This window comes from Topomyia yanbarensis, chromosome 3 (genome assembly GCF_030247195.1).
Source record: "Topomyia yanbarensis strain Yona2022 chromosome 3, ASM3024719v1, whole genome shotgun sequence".
Lineage (NCBI taxonomy): Eukaryota > Metazoa > Arthropoda > Insecta > Diptera > Culicidae > Topomyia > Topomyia yanbarensis.
Window position 1 is genome coordinate 187,279,633 of NC_080672.1, and position 12,419 is coordinate 187,292,051.

At 37.5% G+C, this 12,419-nt stretch overlaps 1 protein-coding gene across 9 annotated transcripts in view; it reads left to right on the top strand.

Annotated features, from left to right (window-relative positions):
- Positions 1 to 12,419, top strand: part of LOC131691078 (metabotropic glutamate receptor 8) — a 1,433,400-nt gene extending 1,420,981 nt beyond the window's left edge. For 8 of the 9 annotated variants that reach the window (XM_058977252.1, XM_058977256.1, XM_058977250.1 and 5 more), the window contains 2 exons: positions 11,912 to 12,063; positions 12,121 to 12,419. In XM_058977252.1, coding sequence (XP_058833235.1) covers positions 11,912 to 12,063; positions 12,121 to 12,318 — 350 coding nt within the window. In that variant the 3' untranslated portion in view covers positions 12,319 to 12,419. The remainder of the gene's footprint in view (positions 1 to 11,911; positions 12,064 to 12,120) is intronic. The other variant, XR_009305689.1, reaches the window with a different exon arrangement.

Here is a 12,419-nt window from a genome sequence, read left to right on the forward strand (position 1 = left end):
AAAAGAAAAAACAGCCACGGTAATATTGAACTGAAAAAAGGTGCGAAATCGGCAAAGTCCCAAAAAGTCGATTTTTATAAAAAAAAATGTTTTTCGAGATAACATAAAATCTCGACGTTTCATGCATTTTAAAGATGTTTGGCATCAAAAATACGAATTCGATTTCTGAAATTTCATGGGGTCCCCCCTTTGAAAAAAAATATGAGTTCAGGCTTATATGGGAATTTCATGTGTGACCGGACCGTTCAGTCTATATTTCCGGAACCATACAAGCGATCCGTGCGAAATTTTATAGACATCTGTGGGGATAATATAGCTATCATTTGGGACTAAGTTTGTGAAAATCGACCCAACCATTTCCGAGAAAGTGATATGAGTTTGCTAGTTATGAAAGATGGCCGCTTTTCCCGGGCACTTCCGGAACCGTCTATGGTGGTTAATGTAGTCAACGAAAGTTTGGTTGGCCGTCGGTGACCTAGAACAGCAAATTTAAGTTGTTTGAGAGACATTTTAGCGAAATTTTTACCTTTTTTGCTTTCATCGGAGTATCGGTTTGAATCACAATTTGCTATGTGATCGCACGCCACAACCTGCAACTCCGGAACCGGAAGTCGGATCGGGATGAAATTAAATAGCCATTTACGGGGACGCAATACCTTTCATTTGAGGCCAAGTTTAGTCGAATCGGTCTAGCCATCTCCGAGAAACCGATGTGACTGTTATTCTGAATTTAGATACTTCCGCCGGGGCTTCCGGAACTGAGGATGGTGGCCAATGTGGCCAAATAGACTTTGAATGGATGTTAGTGACCTAATACTACAAATCGAAGCAGTTGTGGTCATATTTTGGAAAAATTTTCACCTTTATACATTCATTGCAGAATTTATTAAAATCGACATTTTCTGCGTGTTCGTACTTATCACCCTGTAATTCCGGAACCGGAAGTCGGATCCATTAGAAATTCAATAGCAGCCTATGGGAACGTTGCACCTTTCATTTGGGACTAAGTTTGTAAAAATCGGTTCATCCATCTCTGAGAAAAGTGAGTGAGATTGTGTTCGCGTACACACACACAGACGCACATACACACACACATACATACACACACATACATACACACACACAGACATTTGCCGAACTCGACGAACTGAATCGAATGGTATATGTCACTCGGCCCTCCGGGCCTCCGTTAAAAAGTCGGTTTTCAGAGCAATTGCAATACCTTTCTATTGAGAAAGGCAAAAAGGTGCAAAATCGGCAAAGTCCCAAAAAGTCGATTTTTATAAAAAAAAAATTTTTCGAGATAACATAAAATCTCGACGTTTCATGCATTTTAAAGATGTTTGGCATCAAAAATACGAATTCGATTTCTGAAATTTCATGAGGTCCCCCCTTTGAAAAAAAAAATTTAATTCCGGCTTATATGGGAATTTCATATGTGACCGGACGGTTTAGTCTATATTTCCGGAATCATATAAGCGATCCGTACGAAATTTTATAGACATCTATGGGGATATTATAGCTATCATTTGGGACTAAGTTTGTGAAAATCGGCCCAACCATTTCCGGGAAACTGATGTGAGTTCGTAAATTTTGAAAGATGGCCGCTTTTCCCGGGCACTTCCGGAACCGTTTATGGTGGTCAATGTAGTCAACGAAAGTTTGGTTGGCCGTCGGTGACCTAGAACAGCAAATTTAAGTTGTTTGAGAGACATTTTAGCGAAATTTTTACCTTTTTTGCTTTCATCGGAGTATCGGTTTGAATCACAATTTGCTATGTGATCGCACGCCACAACCTGTAACTCCGGAACCGGAAGTCGTATCGGGATGAAATTAAATAGCCATTTACGGGGACGCAATACCTTTCATTTGAGGCCAAGTTTAGTCGAATCGGTCTAGCCATCTCCGAGAAACCGATGTGACTGTTATTCTGAATTTAGATACTTCCGCCGGGGCTTCCGGAACCGAGAATGGTGGCCAATGTGGCCAAATAGACTTTGAATGGATGTTAGTGACCTAATACTACAAATCGAAGCAGTTGTGGTCATATTTTGGAAAAATTTTCACCTTTATACATTCATTGCAGAATTTATTAAAATCGACATTTTCTGCGTGTTCGTACTTATCACCCTGTAAATCCGGAACCGGAAGTCGGATCCATTAGAAATTCAATAGCAGCCTATGGGAACGTTGCACCTTTCATTTGAGACTAAGTTTGTCAAAATCGGTTCAGCCATCTCTGAGAAAAATGAGTGACATTTTTGGTCACATACACACACACACATACACACACACATACATACATACACACATACATACACACACAGACATTTGCCGAACTCGACGAACTGAATCGAATGGTATATGTCACTCGGCCCTCCGGGCCTCCGTTAAAAAGTCGGTTTTCAGAGCAATTGCAATACCTTTCTATTGAGAAAGGCAAAAAGGCGCATAAGCCCTCTTGGTCTCCTCGATGCACCACTATCGAGGCGTAATGCAGTACCCATCTTAAAGCAATTGATGCTTGATGATGTTTGCAATACCATCAAACCCCTAAACCTTGGGGAGGGAGATCAATAGAAATAAAATTTAATATTAAAATCTTCTCTTCTTCAGGTTTGCTCCTTAACAAAATAATCTAAAATCTTTAAAATGATCATAAAGCGAACTGTTTAGTTATTTAGAGAATATATTCTCGAAGAAACACTACAGATCCTATCAGTAGTAGAAAAATTTGTAGAAATAATTTATCGTTTGAAAAATTGTGCTATGAATGTGATGCTTTGTCCGTAATTTTCCTCCAAAGTATTTTATCACATTATTGGCCTTTGAGTAAAGCAAGACCGTTTTTATTCATCGAATACGATGATAAAAACCTGTTTCAATCCACCTAGCGGTGCAGTTGTGCCTTTCTCAATCATGAACACGAGAATGTTTGCGTTGTTTATATTCATTAAAAGCTTTCAAATGCATATGTTATATTTTATTATTATACATGACATGACAACTATATACAAGAAAAGGAATCATTATTCGAGTTCTAGAATTTTGCAAAAGAAAAAGCAACCACGGTAATATTGAACTGAAAAAGGTGCCAAATCGGCAAAGTCCCAAAAAGTCGATTTTTATAAAAAAAAATTTCGCGATGACATAAAATCTCGACGTTTCATGCATTTTAAAGATGTTGGGCATCAAAAATACGAATTCGATTTCTGAAATTTCATGGGGTTCCCCTTTGAAAAAAATTTTGAGTTCCGGCTTATATGGGAATTTCATATGTAACCGGACGGTTCAGTCTTTCCGGAACCATATAAGCGATCCGTGCGAAATTTTACAGACATCTGTGGGAATAATATAGCTATCATTTGGGACTAAGTTTGTGAAAATCGGCCCAACTATGTGCGAGAAACTGATATGAGTTTGCTAGTTTTGAAAGATGGCCGCTTTTCCCGGGTAGTCAATGTAGTCAACGAAAGTTTGTTTGTCCGTCGGTAACCTAGAACTGCAAATTTAAGTTGTTTGAGAGACATTTTAGCAAAATTTTTACCTTTTTTGCTTTTATCGGAGTATCGGTTTGAATCACAATTTGCTATGTGATCGCACGCCACAACCCGTAACTCCGGAACCGGAAGTCGGTTCGGGATAAAATTTAATAGACATTTACGGGGACGCAACATCTTTTATTTGAGGACTAAGTTTGGTTGATTCGGTCTAGCCATCTCCGAGAAACCGATGTGACTTTTATTCTGAATTTGGATATTTCCGCCGGGGCTTCCGGAACCGATGATGGTGGCCAATGTGACCAAAAGGACTTTGAATGACTGTTAGTGACCTAGTACCACAGACTAACAGACATAACACTATGAGGGAATTCCCTCAAAAAACATCGATCCGACAATTTTCCCAGAACACTAGCTCCGCCTTTTCTTCACGGTCCCACACACACATTTACTGGTAGGTTACCCCTCATATGACAGTGGCGCCATAATTTCAAATGTGACCACAGTCCCAACTACAAATATATTTAAAATGACCGTTAAAGCAGGCGAAGCTTTGTTTTTAAGTGTTATGTCTGTTAGTCTGTGCTAGTACTACAAATCGAAGCAGTTGTGATCACATTTTGGAAAAATTTTCACCATCATACATTCATTGCAGAATTTATTAAAATCGAAATTTTCTACGTGATCGTACCCATCACCCTGTAACTCCGGAACCGGAAATCGGATCCATTAGAAATTCAATAGCAGCTTATGGGAACGTTGCACCTTTCATCTGGGACTAAGTTTGTGGAAATCGATTCAGCCATCTCTGAGAAAAGTGAGTTAGATTGTGTTCGCGTACACACACATACATACACACACAGCCATTTGCCGAACTCGACGAACTGAGTCGAATGGTATATGTCACTCGGGCCTCCGTTAAAAATCGGTTTTCAAAGCAATTGCAATATTGAGAAAGGCAAAAACCAATGAATAGAACACCGAATCCGCAGAAGTTAAATTAAAAATAATCGAAGCTCCTTTTGGCGGCTGAAAATGAACCTGATGAACCCGTGAAGAATAGAAAAAATATTCATTCAAAAATCCATGTGATTCATTCAGTTTAACATCGTACCATAATATTGATTTCACATTTATCTATGAAAATGTTTTCAAGAGTTGGTAAAGCATATAAAATAATAATTACCATTGTTTACATTGTACCAGGGACTACTTTGATACGTTTGATTCTTGGTTAACGATCGCTTCGTGCAATAATCGAAGATGAATGAAAACTTGTAGTGAATTAATAGGCAGTTTCAGAGATGGGAATAATCATTCATTCGCATGATTCTTGACGAATCCGTTCATTGCTTTGACAGCAGCCAGTCGTTCATTCACGATCCGACTAAAACTCTCCAAATGAATGTCGAGAATCAAACGATTGAGGAGCATTTCATTGAAGACCATAATATGACCAAAGAGGAGACTTCTGAAATCCATGTTGAAGAACATTTGTAGTTCGAATTTGTTGAATTCGCCGAGCTTTATGTTGACAAAATTAAGAGACATATCACAGCTGAATAATGGTAATAAGAGTGTTCTTGCTGAATTCCTAGAATCGCCTGAAACACTCACAAAAACAAGAATATCACGATTCAAGCGACGTAGTCCTGCAATTTCAACATTGCGCCGAACAGTTGAATACCACAAGGCGAAACATGAAGAAAAATGGAAAGTAAAGAAAGAGAAACAAAGAACAATTGAGCTTAGAAAGAATAGCAAAAAATCACCTCGTAAACAAAACAATTAAAAATTTATTTTTAGTACAAGAAGATTCCTGACGAACTTTGAACCTTGATTTATCATCCGCTTGAGTATGTTACTCCATAATACTGTTACAGTACACGAAATATTTTATTTTATAACATTTAATGCTGCTTTGTTAAGTCTGCAGTAACCTAATTGTACCGAAAGTTTTTCTATTTCACAAAATGATAGAAATAAAAATACTTCATGCAGTCAGCTTTCCATACAAAGATTAATGTACCATTTTTGATTGGCAGTCACTGATTTGCTTAAGTTCTTCTTTCATGCATTAAATATACTGCAAAGAGAACGAGTCAGTAGGTCAGTTTAGTAGAAAAAACTTCACTGTTTTCAAAATATATTCAGTCACATTCAGTATGTCCAAAATAGGCTTGGAACACTGTCCAAATTAGTGTGGAAGGGTCCGAAATGTGAAAAATTCATGCTGTGAAGAAATGTCATTTGCGAGTTTATGTCAATGTATAAAACATCCATTGAGGGTTTTCTTTCAAGAACAGTAATTTTGGAACAGACTCGTACATGTATTGCATTATTGTAATACAGAACTTATTTTAATACAGACGGCACTGTACCCTAAAGTCAAAGACTGCACGTCATGTGTCCCAGAATTATTTATTATTATCATGGCACTGTGCTGCACGTCACACATGCTAGAAGTGGCCCACAGGAAGAGCATGTGTGCGGTTAGATTACTTTCAAGAGCCAAATCGTTGCCGCACATGGACTAACTCTTGTCATTGTCATTTCTCAGCCCACACCCTGGCAGACGTTCATACACCCATCTAGACTCTGTCAAGATGAGGACCTACAATGCCTAACTGTTCGTATGTGCTAGTCCGTATAGCACACCAGTTTCTTCCACAAGCAGGCTCGGCTGTTAACCAGTCCCACAAGTTTCAGATACATTACATAGAAAATAGTCGGAGGCAGAAAAAAAGAGATAGTAGAGATTTTGGTTTGCTGAAACGAGACAAGAAAAGCAAAACAATTGTGATTAGTATCGTAGTTATAATAAATAAGTAGACGATTTCTCATCTATTGTTGTTGGTCCTTCTTCCTGGTTCCTGATATATTTGGACTCTTGGCTTTCCGTTTCATTGGCCGTCACGTTCTCACCAAGTTGCATATATTGTAGCAAGAGAAATAAATGAAGACAAAAAAAAATGAAAATGGATGCGAAATGCTCTCCTTCCAGACCACGAACATAACCCTTACTTTCCCCTTTGCTTAAGGGACGTACACTAATTACGTAAGGTTTTTTTAGAGCTGATTTTGATTTTTGGGTACGGAAAATGATTTTGTGAGCAGACAATCAAAAGAAAGAAGATTGCCAGGTAATTAGTGCACTTTCTGCCCCAGGTATCATATCGCATTTGTAGATACACATTAAGTGTATCTACTATACGATATGATGGCCGGAAGGATAGATAAGCAACCCAAGCTAACCAAGAGCAAAATCGTTGTCGCACATGGACTAACTTTTGGCGATATAAAATTACAAATTGAACTTCCCGATTCTTGTGCGATTTTCATAATAATCTGTTCGTATATCAAACTATATCTACATTATCAGTCATTCGAGAAATTATTTTGTGTCTGTAGTTTGTGCACAGTTTGTGTTCCCATTAGTGTAACATAGGGGAATCTATAATTAATATGTCGACCATCGAATTGTGTTTGTCCTTCCAGCAACTTCCCTAACAATCTAAATAGTGAACATCTTGAGATAGGGCATGACTATAACGTGTACTCCATCTCTACATGCACGCTAGTGCCTCCTGGTAGGACAGTTGTGAAGTAATCGTTCCCCCTCTTGAAGTCTTTGACTTCGTAGGCAACTGCCGGACACACCAACCTTCAGACTATTGCAATGAATATTGAAGTGAATCTCCTGGTAGTGGTTGTTTAAAATAATGAATGGTAGTCTACAGTTACTACGAGCGGCATGATTTATGAACTCTCGTTTTTAACGCTTCTGGTAGTGTAGTGCTCAACTCATTGAGTATTCAGTGGCTATAAATTGATAAAAAGAAAGCCATTTCCAAATTGTGTGCCCATTTAACTATAAAATAATTCACTGTAATTTAGTACAGACAATAAAGAATCTGCCCACACTATGCATTCCGTGTAGTATAAGACGATAGATGGAAAGGGTACTGGGCCATGTCGTGCGAATACCTAAAGCCTATGTATTATATAATTTCTCCGATGTTATGACGCACCCACTAGGGGCAGATCACTCTAAGAATGTATAACAAATTTGCATCAAATTGAAAAAAATGCATTTAATTTCCATTTTTGCATCAGCTTTGCACTGCCTCGCAGAAAAGTTTGTTTAACAAACGTCCTACACTGATCCACTTTGTTCGACGTTTTGTTAAATGTAGGGCTAGTTTTTCTGTAGGGTTTTGACGTCTTACACGCAACGCAAACAACATTGCACGCAACGCAAACAACATTGCATGCAACGCAAAATACATTATGAATTTCTATTTTGATGGAAATAAATGCATTTAATTTCGCTGATTTTTAAAAATGCATCACAAGTGATCTGCCCCTAGCGCACCCACCACCGTCATTTTGGTTATACCAAAAATTGGTGCGAATACCTTACTATGAAAATCCCAACAAAATACCTGTCCACAGTGATGTGTCCGGATGTTCGAAAATGCTTTTTCATAAAGTAATCGTGCTATGCACAACTTGCACTCGTCCTGTGCGTAAACTATGCTTTATTCGCTAAAATTATGTCAACTTTTATCAAGCTACCAGCTTATTCAGAAAGGAATTACGTCAAAGAAAAATAGAACCCACCTGTCTTATGCACCAGTATGTGCGTTTGCTCTCATCCACATAGACCTCCGCATGTTCCTGTGTGACTAGAACTTTTCCGCACTTGTACGGCCGCACTGCTGGAGTATACTTTATCGCAATTAAAAAGTCGATTGTCGAGATATGCCCAGAGCCGTTTGCGTAGTGCTGTTTTTAGAGCAATCATTTGTCATCACACTGCTATAAATCGTTGAGTAATATGGAATGTGCTGCCTGTGTACTATGGAGCAAAATCCTGTTGTTCTGTTCATAGCAGGTGAACAGATTTTTCGCGCTGAAAACATGAAAATTATTAACAAACATTAGATGTAGTTCCACGAGCCAATTATTTTGATCCAGAACCACTTAACTCACCTATTGCACGGTTCGACGGTTTTAATGCAACTACGCCTTTCTGAACGATAACCGATATTGAAACTGTTAACCACATCGCGCTCTTTGAGCATGTCCTACCACAGAAATCTTGCTTGCTACGAGATTCGCGTCCATGTTGCCGTGTGGAGCCGGATGTGATGGAAAGGATAGCCTTTTGACATTAAAAATGTCTTACTCCACTATCTGGGGCTAGGTGTCATTCTAAAATCTAAACTATCTCCCATGTAACGAAACTATGTAAGGTTTGCACGCTTATAACTCCGATATTACTAGATGGATTTTAATCATTCATACACCAACCGATTCAGAAACACCTAACTTAAATATTGGTAATAATTTAATATCTCCCCAATAAAAGTAGACTTTTGGAAATTGGTAAAATTAAAAAGTTCACGAAAAACGGGAAAATTACCATTCGTGAGGCAGATTTCTCAGACACAGCCGTCAAAAGAGGGCAGCTTAGTGACTCAATGAAAGGCGAAAAGTCATAAATAGAAGCGACGCATGTCCGTTTAAATCAGTTGTTGCTCTTGTCTCATACGAACAACATCGTCTCCGGGCGATGCAATAAGCGCTATCGATTTTCGGCAACGTTGGCATTTGCACACACTCGCACCTATGTGACTAAACCATATACGGTTAGTTTATAAATAGAGGTGACGCGTACCCGTTTGAATCAGTTTTTGTTCTTATGTCGAACGGGTAAGATGCATTTTCGGCAGCGGTGGCCGTGTGCGGATTTTTCGGGTACCAGCACGGTGTCACAGAATGATTTGCAAAGTGGGTGGGCGGGGTGGTTTGGATTTAATTCAATACGGTGTGTGCTGCTTAAGAGTGTTGCGTTTGAAAAAAATATATTTATTTTTATGCATGCGTGTGCGTTGTAACTTGTTAATACATGTTTACGGCGCTTTGTAGCTGCGTAGGGTAAAGAGCCTATTGGTTTTCATGTTTCATTTTTCGGTTATATGTTTTTTATCAGTAAGGCATCTGACAATGTGCTTCTGTAGTTATTGCACTGTTCAGCAGCGTACTATTTTATATAGGAGGGTACACTCAGGCTTCTTTACGCGGATTTTGAAATTTACGCGGTTTTCATTTACACGGCCTGTATCCCCTGCGTGAAAAATCTGAGTGTAATTGCATCGGAACAATCACATTCCCAGCAGAACTTTTTGTTTTCTAATTTCAAACACTTTTGTTTCGTACTGCACACAACGGAAAATTTTAAAACAGAACTTACCGTCCCAGCAGCAGTTGAAGCGGGTGTTCTTTGTCGATTCAAATTCAAGCCATGTCTTAAGCGTTACTGGACTTAAAATTGTTTTCCCAGTTTATCCAGTCAGAATATCTGTCCTACCCTATGTATTTAAAACACAGTTCTAAATGCGTTTTATACTATGTTCACACTACAGAGTTAAACACGTTATAATAATTAGCAACAAGAAATATGTCATCAAGATAGCGTTAAAACACGTTTTAACTCATAGTGTGAACGTAGTATTAAAGTATACAACAAATAGAACGGTTGGGTATACTAATTTAAATTTTAAAATAAATCTGTTTTAAATTATGAAACACCGCTGTACTGAAGATATAATTATGTCAGTCCTATTACCACATAAAACACCTATTTAACATAAAACGCTGCAGAATTGTTTTAATAATACAATGTTTACACTACAGAGTTATAACACGTTTTAATAATTAGCAACAAGAAAAATGCCACCAAGATAGCATAAAAACCCGTTTTGACTGGTAGTGCGAACGTTGCATAACAATGTAATTTATCAAATAATTTCATTTTTCCACCACTAATCGATCAAGAAATACTTAAACTTAAGATTGTTTACTTAAGTTCATTAGTACATTATTGAAAATTTAAATGGAAAATGAAATTTCATATTTCATGGAGAATCTGTATATTTCCGTTGGCGGGCGTGGGCTTCCTCATCACAGCTCTCAATATGGAACTTTTCTTTTGAATATATTTTCTGGACAGACCAGCCTATTTTTACTAGATGGATCAGCCAAATAATTCCAATTGCCTAGTGAGATACTTGATTAATTAATAGATTACCGTTAAAAGATCTTCAATAAATTATGTTTTGATGGGGAGGGTATATAGCAAATTGTAACATATGAAAACAGGCGAGTGAACAAGAACGTGAGTCGATATGTGTGATAGATAAAATTCATTTGCACGCTCTTGAAAAAAGCTACATTTTTAATGTCACCGTGGTCGTGTCCTGTACACAACCCTTTAATTTTTTTGTTTTGTATGTCGCCCAAGGTATTCTTCAGATTTGTGCTGAGATTTATAAGTAAGCTGCAAGTAGTACGACATTTAGATTATCAGCAAAACCACTTCGTAGGAACTACCTGGAACAAAAAAATACTTACACTCAGTACGATTTCTTGCAACTTCCTAAATCATCCGTTGATTGCGGCCTTTTTGACAGATATGTGATGACTTTTTAAGGTAAAACAGAGATTAATCATTTGGTCTTTCATTTCGTACTTATTTTACAACTATAAATTAAAAATAACCTCATAAATGTTCGACATAAAACTTCGAAATTGTACGGGGACCGCCATGATGGAAAAACGCGATTAATAGCAAATTCAATACACACAAAACCGCGATTAAACATTTTTGTGTAAATGTGACACCCTTTCAATGGTATATTGTGTTGCAAAAAATGTATTATTCCGCACATTTTTCAACACAGTTTATGTGCATGCTTTCCGTTGTAATATTAAACGGAGAGAAACTGAAAATACAGTTATTATGACAGAATTATTTGTGTACGTCACTTTTGCAGAATATTATGCCACGACTTGAAATTTTAAAGCAAATCGTTTAATTTGACGTCATTATTTTAAGTACGTCGCTTTTTCATAGTACATTGGTGCTAATTACGACACTGATTATTACGATTTTATTTGCTGTGTAAGGTACATTTGAGTTGTTTGGGGTACACTCAAAATTAGGTAAATTCAACTTAAATTTAAGTAAATCAAACTCAAGGTTGAGTTATTATCTTTGCCGTAATTAAATGGAAACTACCTTCAACACGGTTCACCTAATTTACCTTCCTGCACGATACCACGAGATTGAGTCAAAAGTACTCAATTTTAGGTAGTTTTTCGATGGCGTATATTATATGAAGTGTCTGTAGTAGAGAAACAGTTCTATTTTTTATTGCGACGGATTGATATTTCGAATGAAAGTCATTTAATCGAATTCAACTCTAGGTTAAGATTACTGTCGTTATTGAGAATGCAAATCACATACGTTCGATAAGGCCAACCATCTTAATACCGAATAAGGCTGAAAGACTTGATACTATAATTACGTTACGATTCTACTGACATTGGTTTTTTATTCGCAGGTTTTACTATGTACACAACGTGTGTGATATGGCTGGCATTTATTCCTCTATACTTTGGGACAGGAAATAACGTGCAACTTCGCATAACATCGATGTCTGTAACGATCAGTTTATCAGCCACAGTTACATTGGCTTGTTTGTTCTCGCCTAAGGTACCTCTAAGATTGAACATAGACGAAAAAATACTTATAATTTTCCATTTCAAATAGCTGTATATTATACTGATACGACCAGAGCGCAACATAAGACAGAGTATGATGCCTATTCGATATAGTACCATCAACAAAACAACAGGATCTGCACAATCGTCGGTGATGGCTGCTGTTATTGTTACAGCGGCAACATGCAATGAGAATGAAAAAGTGATAAAAAATGTTTCAAACGAGAATATTGCTGGCACGTTTTAAAAGCTAACAATTAAATTTAAGAGTAATGCAGGGCACCCAATAAGCAAAATAAAAAAAAAATAAAAGATTTATGTCGTTTTGGTACATCCGAATTACAGTAA